Here is a 16,561-nt window from a genome sequence, read left to right as displayed (position 1 = left end):
TATATTTTGTTTCTTCTTACCCCTTGTATCATCGGCAAGTGGGTATCTTGATAATGCTTCAGTGTTGTGATGTTTTTGTAGTTCATTGTTTCTTTATTTGATGATTCCTGCTCTCCTGCTTAAATGGGAGTGCAAATGTAGCTGCACATTGCGCAAAACGTTTTATGTCTTACAATTTAAAACTGCTATTACAAATGTCAACTACAACAAAAAAGACGCATAACACATTGATTGAAATACTCCTCAGATTGTTGTTGCACATACTGTCCCAAAATAAACCAATAAACGACCCTTGTTGAATTCCTGGACACTGATGCAGATGCAATGCCCCATCCAACAAAAGGCAAAAGTACCATTTCATCCAGAGTGGGAAACTGATTTTTTTTTCATCCAGTGTAAAAAGAAAATGTGCATCTTTAATCTGGAATGCCCAAGTAAAAAGAGCAACGTTGAGAGGCCTTTTGCAATAATACAAATTAGGAAAATAATTTTCCCCAAAGGAAGCAGTCTGTGATCCTAAAAAGTAGGTAAACTAAACGCTAAAATGCAGATACTATTACAGAGGCACCTTTCAAGTTGCTATTTATTTGATGAAAAACAAATGTACTTTACTTGTGGTGCAATTGTGATGGGTGCAGTGACCCGAATGGTTGAGTCTGCTGTACGAGATTTTAAAAACTGTTGTGAATCCGTCTGCCATGTCAGGTGTGCAGTGAGGTGCAAACACTATGGCAAGGAGGGAATCTGCACAATCGGCCAATGTGATTGTGCCTTTTTCAGACAGGATCTTCCTGAAATCATAAGATTGATGCCGCCGGACAGCATTTGAGTTCTGGTGCTGTATGAGTGCTGGTGCTGTTTCAAGCTACACACCAGATTACTGAGCACTGGTGGATAGCAGCAGTGTCAGCCTTCACATTGAATGTCTTGATTGGTTTCTTGCATTCTGGTATGCGTGGCAATTTTTAGGAGACCGCTACTAGTAAAGAATAATGAAGTAAAGATGTTTTTGAAGTTAATATGATGGTACATGTATATGTTCCGTTTTATATAAAGAGCAAATAAACAGCCCACAATATTTTGGTACAACTTCTCATACTCCTGGACATTACCACCCCAGTAGTTCCCTCCTATTTGCCATTAACTACAAGTAGCTCTTGCTAATGTAAAGGTTCATCTAAAATGTATGAGGTACAGCACAATTTTAGATGACAGATCTGATATTAATGTTGACAACAAATGAATCAATATATTTGAATGATCTGTAATGGGAATCAGTTTTATATGAGAAAAAAATTGCCCATTGCGTTGTCTTGATTGTGTGCTCCTATATTGTCCACGTTTAAAGCACTTTTGCTGATTTTCAAGTTATTATCTTGCAATTGCTCTATCAGGTATACCAACTGTTCTCTAAAACCTAATTTACAGTATGACATTTTTGCATTTCTTCTTTTAATTAGATGAAGAATTGATTGAAAGAGAAAGTATGTTGTCTTTGGATGCAAGTGGGAGTTTTGCAAGCTGTACTGAGGAGCCTGTTTCCGATTCCTCAGAAGATACATATGAAATTGACGTTCCCACATCTGAAACGTGCAGGTCTTGCTTTGGAGTAGCAAATGCAGTCGAGATTGTTGGCCAGCAGACAGACAATCGGGAGATGGCAAATCGTTGCATTTCTGAACAGATCCATTCAAATGCAGTCTCTAGGTTTAATCTTCCAAACAATGTGGAATCACTTGTTGATTTATCTTTGGAAACAGCATTCGACGAGTACAGGCAACAGCAAGAAATATTTTCAAGCATGTTAGAGGACACTAAGGAAGAGGACGACACTGCTCAGATCAGCGACAATATACTTTTAAGTACCTCTGAGAGCCAGAAAAACAAATTGACTGAGGAGCTGGAATATCAAGGTTTTGAAACTGAAGGCCTTTCTTGTCAAAGTTTGTCATCACTTCAGGAAGTGAATGCGTCTGCAACAGATGGAGGCACAGAGGTTCCTAAAATGATTGAAACTTTCTTTAAAGCCGCAAATGATCTTGCTTCAGATTCTGAGCATACTGAAGAGACTTCATTCACTTCTGCTTTTGATTCAGTTGATATTGTGTCTAGCGACCAAGTAATAATAGCAAATTACAAAGCTGATGAATGTACACCAGGGAACGATTATGCCATGCAGCAGACTGAATGGAATGCTCCGAAATGTGAAGAAGCCATTGTTCACAATTCTAATCCACCATTTTTTGGCACATTCCAGGGGTCTGTTGGAGAAGCTAATACAGAGGGTAGTGAGTCCATCGCTGACATCATTCTTACTGATCTCACAGATGGCTGTCAAATACTAGAGAAAGTAGAACTGTACGGGAATGTGGAGGGCTTGAACGATAATGGAGATTTTCAGGATTATGGGAATCGGTACACCCAAACATGGCAGCAATATGGAATGGAGTCTATGCAGATCTCACAAGACACTCTCAATTCTAGTCCAGATATTTTTGATGATTCATTTCAGTCAGCACTAAGTGACAGCAGCTTTGACAGCATCCCAGCTTTGGATCACTCTTGCATTTCCACTATGGGTGAGCAGCCATATTTTGAGAAAAATGCACCCACGGCTGTTGCTGCAGATGGTTTTTCTGTCCAGGTTCACATTCCTGACAATGATTTGCAATGTCTTCATTGCCTCAAAAGTGCAGCTGGTGATTCCAAAGTTACAGTGAGCCAGGTGGTTGATGCTAGTTCAGATTTTCGTAACTGTTTCACAATCAGCAGGTCTACAACCACAGAAAGGTCTTCGGTCTCCAGAGCAAACAATACAGAGGTGACTTTGATAAACAAGTGCAGTTCAAAAAGATGGCAGGCAAAGGAATACAGAAGCGTTTCATGCAATACAGATTTCACTTCGGATCGAGGCCTTATGCAGGATGTTGGATCACAAACTGTTTCTGTGTACTCTCAGGAAAAAACAGTTAATACAGATGTTGCTGTTTTAGATTGGACACTTTCTCAGGTACAGTATTTGCTTGGTTACTAATTTTGTGTTTTTATATTAAATGGTCATTCACATTTTTTAATGGTTTTAAAATCTGAACTTTGTCGCTACTGCTAAAAATATATTACTGCTCAGGAATTTCGTTATCTGTTGGTTTGCATAGAGTTGCGGGTCAGTTCACTATACACAACTGCCATTTGCACTTGGTTTAGTCCAAACCCGTTTATAGATTTCATTGCTGAGTCAATCATCCTCTAGGTGCTAATCACCAAGTCCATTGTTAGCTTGTGAATTGTGGGCGTGTCAGGACGTTTTGTTTCCTGAACGTTAGATCACCAATTTCTAAGCCCTCATCAGCCCTGTGCGCATAGATTTGATTACTCCAATCAGGACGATTCTTTAGGCCTCTTAGTAGTAAGAGGTTTGTGAACTTCTCCAGCATGGGGTCTGGCATAGATTCACATGCTCATGAATATTCCCCGTCGTCAGGTTGGGAATCCTCGGTAAAGAAAAAATCAGTATCAGTATCAGTTTCGTTTCTGATCTGTCTTTCTTAGTAGTAGCCAATCACTGTCTCTGGGTCATACTGCCCCCAGCCAATGACTGCCCTCTCCCTAAGCCCCGCCCCTGGCAGCCATCCTCAGATTTTTACCGCACGTTTAAGTGTTGGGAGTCCTCGTGCTATAGCTCTCGAGCTTTTACTGCATTTTGCCTTTTTTCAAAGAGTTTAATCTAATTTCTTCGGTCAATCGAACCTCAAGCTCCACCGTTTCTACTTCCGATCAACGTGGACCCGTTTTGGAATTTTCTACACCCCTTAAGGGTGAAGTTCTCGTCGAGTTACGCTTCTTGCAGGATTCCAGAAGATCTGAGTCCTACCTCGTGGACATGGCCCAGGACAAGGGAAGCTGGACACCCGGATCCAAGCTGTTAGGGAACTGCCCTGGATGCGGATTACAGAATGTTTTCAATGCGGATGAGCATTTGAGATGTCTCTACTGCCTTCACGAAGAAAAGACGCACGTGGAAAAGGACTCTGCGTTTTGCAAGAACCTGTCGGAACGGACTATGAGGGATCGTCAGAGGAGGAGCAACCATCGCGCCCATCACAGCCAGTGCCCGAGCCTCAGGACAACTCAGTGGCCATTCTGATGGCAATCCAAACTTTATGCACGGAGATACGGACGAGATTGCCCCTCACCCCAACGGATGACCCAGCAGAACTGGGCCCGTCGGGAAGCCCTCCAAACAAGCGGAGGTGAGTTCATCCCCCGCCTTTCCAGCCCTCGTGGCCCGCTCAGCCTTCATCTCTTTCCCCTGATCCTAGGGATACGGCCACGATGGGGACGGATGATGACAGTGGTGACGACGGGATGGGCCTTCTATCACCACTCCCTTGGGCCTCCCTGCCCGATTGCCAGGGCATCCAAGCTTTTTCAGCTCTGTCCTGAGGAACAGAAGGAAGGTTTCCTCTATCAGCGGTGCAAGGTGTTAGGCAGAAACCTGTGCAGTTCCCTTAGGGAACACTGCAAAAGATTTAAGACTACAGGTATAGCAGTAAACCCACTTGGTAGCAGTCTGTACCACCCAGATTTACCTGGTAGCTGTGGCTGAGCAGTCAGACTTCCCTCAAGAAGAGTTAGGCAGTATGCAAAGTATACACAATAGGTACTCAAACACAATAGTACAAGCAAACACTGACCACAGCTTGGTTTCAAAAGTATATAGTTATTTATTTTAAGAACACATAAGTTGAAAACACTCTAGCAATATATAGTAAAACACTTCAAACACAGTTATATGGAAAGCAGTCCCAACCCTTATTCCTAACTAGACAACTCTTGGTTAACGCCACATAATTCAAACAGAGGTGAGTGCTTAACGTTAGATGACACTCTAGTGGTTCAAAGAAGGGAGGGAAAAAGAGCAGAATTAGGATAAACACACCACTCTAAGGTCAAGAACACTTTCAGTAGGCTCAAAGAAGCACAAAGTCACAGGTGAGCAAACGTCACTAGGCAGGGCCCACTCTTAGAGCAGACAGAGCGAAAATGTGCCCAAGATCACACAGTTATTAGGGATTCAGAGTCTTGCAAAAGAGTTCAGAAAGAGTTTAGAGAGGCTTGGAAAGTTTAGCCAGGGTGTCCCAGGCACTCCCAGGTTCGAAAGCCGGGGGCTAAAACTACCCCGTACAATCGGTGGCAAGGGAAGCCAGGCGGAACACGGTACCTTAAACGGGAAGGATCCTGCAGCGGTGGCAGTTGTTCCAGGCAGTGGCAGCAAGGCTCGACGTCGGTCAGGGAAGAAGAAGTTCTCGCTGAAGAGCAGAAGAAGAAGGTCGTTGCACTGCCCGGGAAGAAACCAGCCGCGGAGTCCTCCAGTTAAAGGGTTGTACCGACTTTCGCGGATGTGGTAAAAGTGTGGTATTCCGGTTGCCGGGGTGCTTGGCACGGGCAAGGCGGCCACGAGATTCCTCGAAGAAGCGGAAAGAATGTGAAAACTGGTTGTCCCCACCAGTCAAGGGAAGGAGCCACTCCGTTAAGAGTCCTCCTCGGTCGTTGGGAAAAGTGGTGAGACGGTTCAGCAGGGCTCCACCGGGTGGTGTCGTCGTAGCAGGTCGGCTCAGCCCTTCCCTCGTCGGATTCTTGGTCCTGTGGCGACTTCTAAAGTTCCAGTCCCCAAAGCCCTGCTTTTATGCAGCAAACCCCCATTCACCCAGCCTAGCTGTCACTCAAACATGCTAAGTGGTGAGCCGGCCGGCTCTCCACTTGGGCCAATCAGGACGGAGTGCGACTTGAGTTACCAAGGTAACTCAGTCCAGGGTGCCTAAATCCCCCTCCACCCCTCCTAAGTACCCCAGACAGAGTGGCACCACTTTGGAGGGCTTCTGTGGAGAAGCCCGCCAAAAGTGGAACAAAGGGCTCCACTTTGGGTCAGAGTTACAGAGGCGAACGCCAACGCCATTTTAGAATCAAGTTTTGGCAAAAATTCCCAACCGGAGTTATAATAATAAATATATAAACCGGCGGTATGTTTGAGGCTACCGTAAATAAATAATTAAATGTGTTAGCCTAAAACAATGGGAAATCCCATAGGAAAATATTCGCGGTTGAATATAAAAAGTAGTTTCCACTGCCACCAGCCAAAACTCGATCAGGGGGGACGGAGACGTGCCCCTTCGACTAACAGACCCTGGGGCAATCGAATTGCCCCAGCCAGTACGTCCACAATATGATGGTTTGTACTGGTTCTGTTCAGGATTTAAGACTAGTAAAGTCTTTGGTGACTTTACATGCCCTGGGAGACAGTAGTCAGTCCCAGGGTATGGAGTCTATGTTGGGGAGTCCCTAGGACACCCCTGGGTTACTGCACAGAGGGTGCTGTGTAACCCACATCCCAAAAATACATGAGGCCCTATGGAGTAAAAGACCCCATAGCCCATTCAACACAAGGTTTAACCAATAAAACACACTTCAAACAGGCCCAAGAGTGAGGGAAAAAGTGTCTCACTCTTGGCAGGAGAAAAAAGAAACCCCAGAAATCCAGCAAAGCTGCTGGGGGACTCACTAGGTAGGGAAATTCAGCCTAAACAGAGAATTCTCCCTAACACAAGGCCAAGAGGAAGATGGTCCTCCCGGTTCCATTGATTGACGATATCTGGGAGGAGGGACTTGCTCTCCTGAAGAACCTGTCCACGACGCCTGCTAAGAGGGATCGGTATGAGAAGAAGTACCGGGTCCCCGATTCCGCCCCTTTGTGCCTTAGGGCACAGCCGACCCCGGATTCGGTTGTCTCGGCGGCGGCCAAGAAGAAGGCGCTGGGGGCGTCATCCTCAACTTCGACCTCCCCACCTGACGGCGAGGGAAAGAAGCTGGACGCCATGGGACGATGAGTCATCTCGTCTGCGGCGACGACAATTAAGGCGGCCAACGCCTTATCGATTGTGGCCAGCTACGACAGGGAGCTGTGGTACAAGATCGCTCCTGTTAGGGAGAATTCTCTCTTTAGGCTGAATTTCCTAACCTAGTGAGTCCCCCAGCAGCTTTGCTGGATTTCTGGAGTTAGTTTTTTTCTCCTGCCAAGAGTGAGACTCTTTTTCTGCCACTCTTGGACATGTTTTATGGTGTTCCTTTGACTGTTATTGTGTTTTATGGGCTACGGGGTCCTTTACGCCATAGGGTCTCATGTGTTTTTACTATGTGTGTTCCAAAGCACCCTCTGTGCAGTAACACAGGGGTGTCATAGTGACACCCCACCATAGACTCCATACCCTGGGACTGACTACTGTCTCCCAGGGCATGTAAAGTCACCATTGGCTTTACTAGTCCCAAATTATTAACAGAAACCAGTACAAACCATCATATTGTGGACGTACTTCGGGGGCAATTCGATTGCCCCGGGGTCCGTTAGTCGAGGGGGTACGTCTCTGTCCCCCCTGATCGAGTTTTGGCTGGTGGCATGGATACTACGTTTTATATTCGACCGCGAATATAATCCTATGGGATTTTCCCATCGTTTGAGGCTACCAACTTTAATTATTTAATTCTCATAGCCTCGAACATAGTCGAACCCTTTGATCCACTTTTTGGCAGGCTTCTCCACAGAAAGCCTCCAAAAGTGGTGCCACTCTGGGTACCACAGGGGGTGTGGGAGGGGGTTTAGGCACCCTGGACTGAGTTACCTTGGTAACTCAAGTCGCACTCTTGTGTGATTGGCCCAAGTGGTGAGCTGGCCGGCTCACCACTTAGCATGTTTGATTGACAGCTAGGCTGAGTGAATGGGGGTATGCTGCATAAAAGCAGGGCTTTGGGGACTGGAACTTCAGAAGTCACCACAGGACCTGAGAATCCGACGAGGGAGAAGCTGAGCCGACCTATCACGACGACACCACCGGTGAAGCCCTGCGGAACCGACTCACCACTTCCCGAGGACAGAGAAGATCTCCCGGCTGGAGAGGCTTCTTCCCCTGACTGGTGGGCACAACCAGTTTACCTTCTTCTCTTTGCACCCCAGACGGGCTAAGTGGTCGAATTGCCCGTGCCCAAGCACCCCGTCAACCGGATAGCCCCTTACCACTGGACCGCAAACTAAAGGACCGCTCCTTTTACCTGAGAAACTCTGCGTCTGGTTTCTTCCCTGGCAGTGCAACAGACTCCTGTCTTCCTCCCCGACAAGATCCTCTCTTCCCCCGGACGAAGCACCGACTTGCATCCGCTGCCAGGAACAACTCCCCTGCTGGAGTATTCTCACCACTTTAAGGTACCGTGTCCGCCAGGCCTCCCTTTCTAAAGATTGCTACAAGGTAATAACCCCATCACCTTCTGGACTGGGCTGGCCGCCTTGACCCTCTAACTGGTCCCTTTCTTTGGTCCAACTCTTTTTGAACCTTTACAAGACTCTTATTTCGTTTTGATCCCCTTAAAGTGGATCCGGCCCACTGGCTCTAAACTCACGGTGTTACTTTGCCTTCCTCTCTTGTTGTGTTCGTGAAAAAGTGTTGGGATCTGTTTCAATTTATTCTCTGCTTTTCTCTCCTTTTTTAAACTAATTATTAGAGTGCCATCTACGTTAAGCGCTCACCGCTGTCTGAAAATAAGTGGGGCTTTACTTAAGACTTGCCTAATATTCTTTTAAGGGAGTGTATATCTTTTAGTGACCGTGTTTTTGGATTGCTTACTATTAGTGCCTGTGTGTTTTTTCTAGATGTGGTTTTAAATAAATAATTATATCTCTTTTACACCAAGCTCTGGTCAGTGTTTACTTGCTCTATTGTGTTCTTTTGACCTATTGTGAATACTCTGTATACTGCCTAACTCTTCTTGAGGGAAGTCTGATTGCTCAGCCACAGCTACCAAGTGAATCTGTGTGGTACAGACTGCTAGCAAGTGGGTTTACTGCCAAACACCTGTAGTCCTAAATCTTTTGCAGTGGTCCCAGAGGGAACTGCACAGGTTTCTGCCTAACCGCTCCCCTGCTGGACTTCCTACTGAGGTGGAGTCGGACCACGTCATAACGGTGGCCGTGGATACCGCCGACACCGAATTCCACCAGTTGGGCAACGGTGTTTGCCTTCGACGGCGGGATGGCTCAATGCAACTGATTTCCGCCAGGACATGCAAACCACAGTTATGGACATGCCCTTCGACGGGAACAACCTGTTTGGAAAACCAGTGGATGAGTCACTTCAGGCCATCAAGACCGACACGGAGACTGATTGGGCCTTGGGAGTGTTGCAGCAACGACGGCTGCCCTTTCGGAACGCCAGAGGCAGACAGGGTGCCTCCAAGGGATCTGGCGGCGGCTCCTCGACGTACCGCCAGGCGGCCTGCTCCTCGTTGCAAGAGGCCTACAGAGGATGCGGCAAGTCAGGAGGATCTTGTCGGCAAGGCCGCCTCCAAGCAGGACTGAACCGGCCGCAGCGTCGGGCCCCCACCTGAGCACCCCGGTGGGAGGCCGGCTGACTAAGTTCATCAGCGAGTGGGAGTTCATCTCCACCGACCTTTGGGTGCTGGATGCCCTGGCCCACGGGCACACTCTCAAATTTCAAATGAAGTGCCCCCGCATTCCTCCCGTGGCCAGGAATGAAAAACACGTCCCTCAACTACTGTTAGAAGTAAGGGCGATGCTTAAGAAGGGCGCAATCGAGCTCGTCCCGAAGAGGCTCCGGGGCTCGGGAGTATACTCGAGATACTTCCCCGTCAGAAAGAAGACAGGCGGTTGGCGCCCCATCCTGGACCTTCGGCGGTTAAACAAATGCATCAAGGCACAAAAGTTCAGGATGGTCACCCTCCAGCACGTGCTGGGACAGCTGGAGGAGGGCGACTTCCTATCGTCGCTGGACTTGGAGGATGCTTACTTTCACATCCCCATTCTAAAAGGACATCGAAAGTTTCTCAGATTCGTAGTCCAAGGCCGGCACTACCAATTCAAGGCCCTGCCGTTCGGGCTGAAGTCTGCACCCAGGGTGTTTACCAAGTGCCTCGCACCAGTGGCAGCGCAGCTGCTCCTGCGGGGGATCCACGTCTACCCCTACCTGGACGATTGGCTCATCTGTGCAAGGACAAGAGAACTTGCCATCGAACACATAGCGGACACCGTCCAACTTCTCACGGATCTGGTATTCTCCAACTACTCGAAACCCCACCTGGTCCCGTCGCAGGTCGCACTGTTTTTGGGAGCCAAGCTCGATACAGTGGCGCGATTGGCCTCGCCGTCGGAGGAGAGGACGAAGGCCATCTTGGGCAAGGTGTAGCGCCTGCTAGCCACGGGCATGGCCAGGGTGAGATCCATCAAGTCCCTGCTCGGAATGATGTCCTCATGCATCTACCTGGTGCACCTGTGCAGGCTACGGATGCGCCCTCTACAAGAGTTCCTCGACGCCTGTTGGATGCAAGCGACGGGCAGCTTCGAAGACAGGATCCCGCTCAACAAGGTTTTCCGCCAAGCGATTCAATGGTGGGGCACCCGCGCGCATCTCGCGGCGTGCAAGGACTTTCAGACCCCGGTACATCAGGAGACTGTGCAGACGGACGCCTCCCTGGAGGGATGCGAAGCGCACACCAGAGATGTGCACGAGAGAGGCCTTTGGCTCTGTTAGGGAGAATTCTCCTTCTAGGGCTAATATTTCCCTCACCTCGCGAGTCCCGCAGAAGCTTTGCTGGATTTCTGGAGTTCAATTCTTTCCACCTGGTAAGAGTGTACATCCTTTTCCACTCTTACATGTGTTTTGACCTATGTGTTTTTACTCATTGTGTGATCTTGGGCACTGGAGCACACCACTCCAGGTTCCCCTGTTCTTGTATGGGTTACACAGCACCTTTAGTGCAGTAACCCGGGGTTGTCTTTAAGACTTCCCTCTGACTCCATTTCGCTGGGGCTGACTACTGTCCCCCAGAGAAAGGTAAAGTTGCCATTTACTTTACATAGTCATTTTTACCATAGACCCAGTACACCCCATCTTGCATGGAGTACTGGAAAGTGCTAATCTGTACCCCTTTTCTGTCTGTGCCTCCCAGACCATTGTTTTGCTCTTAACATTTAGACTAGGCTGGTGGCAGTGGTATCTACCCTAACTTTTCTTCCGTGATTATATTAGATGAACGTGGTACTGTTCTTGGCTATTATATTGGCCTCGAACATAAACCCGCTTGACCAAATACTTGGCTCCGGTTGGGTTTATTCGCCATTTCTTTTTGTTAAAGTCCTTCTTGTGTTTTACTTTGCGCGGCAAACTAGGTTCACCTTCTTTTTTCACCACCTTTTGGCAGGCTTCTGCAGAGAAGCCCTCCTCTTGGCGCCTCGGTGTCTACGTGGGCTGAATGTGAGGGAGGGGTGTAGTCAGCCCCTGCACAGGGTATCCTAGGAAACCCAAGTTGCACTTTGCCATGATTGGCTGAGGTGGTTGTCCCGGCTGGACAATCCCCCCGCTACGTGATTGACAGCCAGTCTGTGTGAATGGGGGTTTTGCGCATAAAAGGCAGGTCTCTTGGGCTAGAAGTCAGTCGCCTCTTGAACTACAAGGAACTGAAGAGAAGTGGAGAGAATGATAGCTGCTGCAACTACCCCGTCCCGGTGAAGCCCTGCTGCAGTCCTGAGCTATCTACCCTTTGACGACTAAGGGGAGATCCACTCCGGAGTCTTCTTCCCTTGAGCCTGGTGGGGATAACCAGCTCATCTTCTTCAGCCAGAGATCTCTGCCGTGGTCGAAATCGCTGCACACTGCTGTAGTGGTCCGGATAGCCACCTGCCGAGCCTCCCCTGTTTTTAAGGAGCTCATCTTTTATTTGTTGTTGCTGCTGCCGGCTTCATCCCTGTGTGGTGCAGATCCCCTTCAGACGTCCTCCTTCACAACGAAGCTCCAGGAATCGTGGGTCTGCGGAAAATCAACAGGAACAACTGCCAGTGCACCAGCTGCACCATTTGAATATGCTACTGTGTTCTACTCGAGGAAATTGGGTGAATCCCTTTTTCTTCATCTTCAAGGCTCGTCCTGGTCTTCCCTCCATAACTTTTGCTTCCGAACATTGACAATATCAAAGTACTCTGGGCTACACTGAATCTTGAACTGTCTTAACGGTGTGATCTTCGGCAACAGGTCTCCGGTGTCACTTAACCCTGGCTCCGACCCTGTTTCTGAGAGTTTCTCGATGCTGTCTGCCTAACCTAAATATTGCCTATGATTTTTGCCTCCAGCTCCCTCTCGGTATCCCAGGTGCGAAGTGTGTTTTTGCCCCGGTAGCATTTCATGTCACGGATACGCGTTTATTGAGTAGACCGAACTATCAAAAAGTGATTGCAACCGTATCCGCGGTATCTTGTTTTGTTGATAGCACTGGTTCATTCAAACACAGGGTACTTACCTTGAGACTTACTGTACAAAGTGAATTGGTTAGTTGTAGTATATTTAACGTGTGGTTTTGTTTAAAGTTTAATAGAGGTGTTGTGTTTATAACTGATGGTTTAAAAATAAATGTACTTATATTTTTTACCTGAAACCTTGAGTCAGTGTTTGCTTGAGCCACAGTAATTGTGGTCCCTTTGTGTAATCTGCTACTGCTCATATACTCGAGATGAGCCTGGCTGCTCTGCTACTGCTACCACTATAACTTAGTAGTACACGCTTGTACCAAAGGTAAAACTTGTATTGCCACCTGTGGTCTTAATTGTGTGTAGTGGTCCCTAAGGGCACTGCACAGGATTCTGCATAACAGGCTCCCGGAGGAGAGGTCACTCCACATCAACATCCTGGAGCTCCGAGCAGTGGTCTGGGCCCTCGGGTTGTTTCTCCCGTCCCTCAAGGGCAAGGGGGTAAGGATCTTCACCGACAACTCCACCACAATGTTCTACATCCGGAAGCAGGGAGGCACCAGATCCCCAGCCCTGTCCAAGGAGGCCCAGGATCTGTGGCACTGGGCCGTCGCCCAGGGCATGTTTCTGGTGCCCTTCCATCTTGCAGGAACAAAGAACGTTATCGTTTTCTCACTCAGCAGGGAGCTGCGCTCGTGCTACGAGTGGGAGCTGCGTCAGGATCAAGTGGATCGACTTTTCCAACAATGGGGCAAACCCCAGATCGACCTGTTTGCGACGGCAATGAACTCCAATTGCCAGAGGTTCGCCAGTAGGTTTTCCCAGCCGAGGAGTATGGGCAATGCTTTCTCGTTCCCCTGGGATGGGCCAGTTCCTGTATGCGTTCCCTCCGTTGCCGTTGCTGCTCCGACTCATCAACCATCTCGAGAGGTCCCGGTGCAGGATGATCCTCGTCGCACCGGCGTGGCCGAGACAGATCTGGTTCCCGGACCTTCTGGACTTGTCAGCGTCCCCCCCCAGTCAGGCTGTCGACGGACGCAAATCTGTCCAGAGAAGGAGGCGCCATCCTCCATCACGACCCGTAGTCGCTGAACTTGCAGGCCCTGGCTCCTGCAGCACTAGAGTTTGGAGGGTACGAAATCCCGGTGGACTGCAAGTAGCTGCTTGCAAAGGCCAGGGCGTCCTCAACTCTAAAGTGCTACAGACACTAGTGGAAGAGGTTCTCTGTTTGGTGCCGTGCACAGAAGATTAACCCTCTGCGAATTACGGCCCCTCAAGTGCTGCTGTACCTGCTGTCGCTGGCCGAGGCGGGGCTAGCTCACGCTTCCATTAAGATCCATCTTGCAGCGATTTCCCGTTACACCAGAACTACGGGACGGTCATCCCTGTGTTCTCATCGCCTGGTGAAGGAATTTATGAAGGGACTGTTCCAATCGATCCCGCCGGTGAAGGCTCCGGCGTGGGAGCTCAACGTGGTGCTGACCAGGCTCATGGGGCCACCATTCGAGCCTCTGCACTCGGCACTGTTGAAATTTATGTTGTGGAAAAAAGCGTTCCTTGTGGCCATCATCTCCGCACGACGAGTGGGAGGGATCCAAGCCCTATCCTGCAAGCTGCCATACTTGACTTTCCACGAGACGAGGGTGGTGCTGAGGACGCACCCCTCCGTTATACCCAAGGTGCCGTCGGACTTCTACCTCAACGAGCCCATGGTGTTGCCAGTTTTCTTTCCGTCGCCTTTGTCGCCGGCCGAGAGGACTTTGCACTCGCTGGATCTAGCTAGAGTGCTGAAGTTCTACGTGGACCGCACAAAGAGTTTTCGGGAGACATCACAGCTTTTTGTGAACTTTGGACCCGTGAATCAAGGGAAGGCCCTCTCGAAGGCTTCCAATTCCAGATTGCTCTCCGGCTGCATCATGCACTGTCATCGGTTGGCAAACCGACCGTTGCCCGGCCGTCCGAGATACCCTTCGACCAGAGAGCGATCGCTTCTACTACGGCGTTCTTGTCTGGTGTGCCCCTGCTGGACATCTGCATGGCTGCTACGTGGAGGTCGACGCACACCTTCACGAAATTCTACTGCGTCGACCGGGATTCCAGGGAGGAGTCTGGAGTCGGCCAAGCAGTGCTGTGCAACCTGTTCGCCTGAAGGTGGGCCGGGTGAGGAGGTAAGAGTTGCTTAATGTTGAGTTTATGTAATGCTTAATGTTGAGCCTTGCCACCTCCCGTGGTTGTGCATGTGTGTACTGCTATGTATTCTTATATTCATGAGCATTTGAATCCATGCCAGATCCCATGCTGGAGAAGGAACACGTTACTTTCCTGTAACTGTTGTTCTCCAGCATGGGTCTGGCATGGATTCACATGCGAACCCTCCCTCCAACCCCTCTGCGGCTCTTTACTTGGTCATACTTCCACTTTACGTGCTACCAAATCTGAGGATGGCTGCCAGGGGCGGGCCTTAGGGAGAGAGCAATCGTTGGCTGGGGGCAGTATGACCCAGAGACCAGTGATTGGTTACTACTAAGAAAGAAAGATCAGAAACGAAACTGATACTGATTTTATCTTTACCGAGGATTCCCAGCCTGACGGGGAATATTCATGAGCATGTGAATCCATGCCAGACCCATGCTGGAGAACAACAGTTACAGGTAAGTAACTTGTTCCATCTCATCCCTCCCTGTCTGTCTCCTTCACTGTTCGACCCCCCCACCCCCCATGCAGAATCTGTCTGGCTTACATAAGTTCCTTTACTTTGCTTATGCTGCTGGACTCCCATTGCTTCCTCTCCATGTAGAGCATTCCTGCATGCATCATTTCTTTTATTGAAATGTTTAATTTTTTTCTTATACTTTTTCTTGGTGGTTCGATCTTAATTAGACTTTTCACAGCAGTCTGTGGTTCCCTCAATTCAAGCTACCAAACAGTGTCATGGGCATAATGAACTGTGTATCTTCATGCTGGGCTTCCACAAGTACTCCCTCTTTTGTCAAGGTTGTGACCACTGTTATAGGGTTTCAGACTGAGATGGCCGACCAGGGTAAGGTGAGAGCCAGACATACCTCAGAGGTGGTGTGTGGGATTTGGGAGTTTCAGGGGGAATCCTTGGGGATAATCCTGTTCCCCGGTTGTCCTGGAGCTGTGTATGCACTTTCTCTGACCCAGTGCCTATCACCCTCTGTCCTGAGTAGGTCTCTTTCTCTTCTCTTTCTACTTATTCCCAACACATTGCTGCTACTAGAATTCACCAGACTCCTTTGATGAATGATCTTTCCTGGGAGTCCACACCGTGCAAAGACAAAAGTACCACAATGCACCTGGTCCCACCAGATAAGCGTGGAACTGAAGGAACAGACGGTTGCCCTAAAGGAAATGGGCTGTCCTTGCCCATTCAGGAGCCGAATGAGAGGCTCAGCACCTACCCCACAAACCCCAGACTTGGTTACAAGGGAGCAGTGGGACAGTGAAACTTAAACTGTCAAGAGATAGCATAGAAAAAGTGGAGACCCAGTAACATTTTGCAAATGCTGAGTGAATAGTGACTTAATTGAAATGGGAGAGAACCAGAGAGCAAACTACTACAATGGCCACAATCCTAGCCAGAGGGAAATTGAGACTGAATAGGGGTCGCGTTTAAAGGCCCATATGAAGACTTCCAAAGGGAAGTCTTGACTTGGAGGGGGAGGAAGTGAGATAATGTCAAACAGATATTGGCCCTGGGAAGCAGCAGACTGCGGTACCCAATTGGAACAGATGGAAGCATCTAGGCAGGAAAGGGAGAGCTATAAAAAGCTTGCAGATTCACTCGCCAGTGAGAGATGTTCGGGTGAGATGAAAGGAGCTTGAGGCAGAACAATAGACTAGAAAGCAGGGTGCAACAGGTGGAGGAAAACTTGTAGTAGAGTTTCTGGCATGTTTGCACAGAGTTAATGTAAATTATTGGGATTGAGAGAGTGACACCAATTGTGTTATGGCTATGTAGAGAGAATTGTAGACAGGATGGAGGGGGAGAGTGGAGACATGAGGAAGCAGGTGTGATGAATGCTACAGACTCCTCACGAATTCCTTGCCTAAAGTCTCCTCCCTGGTGGGCAGTGAAAGACGGGCGCTTTCCGATAATGACCTTCTGGGTGGTGGTCTGCGGGAGGATCACTTCGGAGGAGATGAGGCCCAGGGCCCAGGGCAATGGATGGACTCTGTATTTGTCTTCCCCTAAGGAGGATTGCTCTGCAATGCCAAAGTATGTAATGGCTTGTTGTAATA

General features: G+C 48.7%; 1 protein-coding gene across 1 annotated transcript in view; it reads left to right on the top strand.

Annotated features, from left to right (window-relative positions):
- The first annotated feature begins 1,467 nt into the window (after window positions 1-1,467).
- RBM44 (RNA binding motif protein 44) overlaps window positions 1,468-16,561 on the top strand; it is a 1,098,830-nt gene continuing 1,083,736 nt past the window's right edge. Inside the window, exon 1 of the mRNA XM_069615953.1 lies at window positions 1,468-3,010. Coding sequence (XP_069472054.1) covers window positions 1,487-3,010 — 1,524 coding nt within the window. The 5' untranslated portion in view covers window positions 1,468-1,486. The remainder of the gene's footprint in view (window positions 3,011-16,561) is intronic.

This window comes from Ambystoma mexicanum, chromosome 9 (genome assembly GCF_040938575.1).
Source record: "Ambystoma mexicanum isolate Mex_15411 chromosome 9, UKY_AmexF1_1, whole genome shotgun sequence".
NCBI classification, from domain to species: Eukaryota; Metazoa; Chordata; class Amphibia; order Caudata; family Ambystomatidae; genus Ambystoma; species Ambystoma mexicanum.
This window is presented reverse-complemented; position numbering and strand designations above follow the sequence as displayed.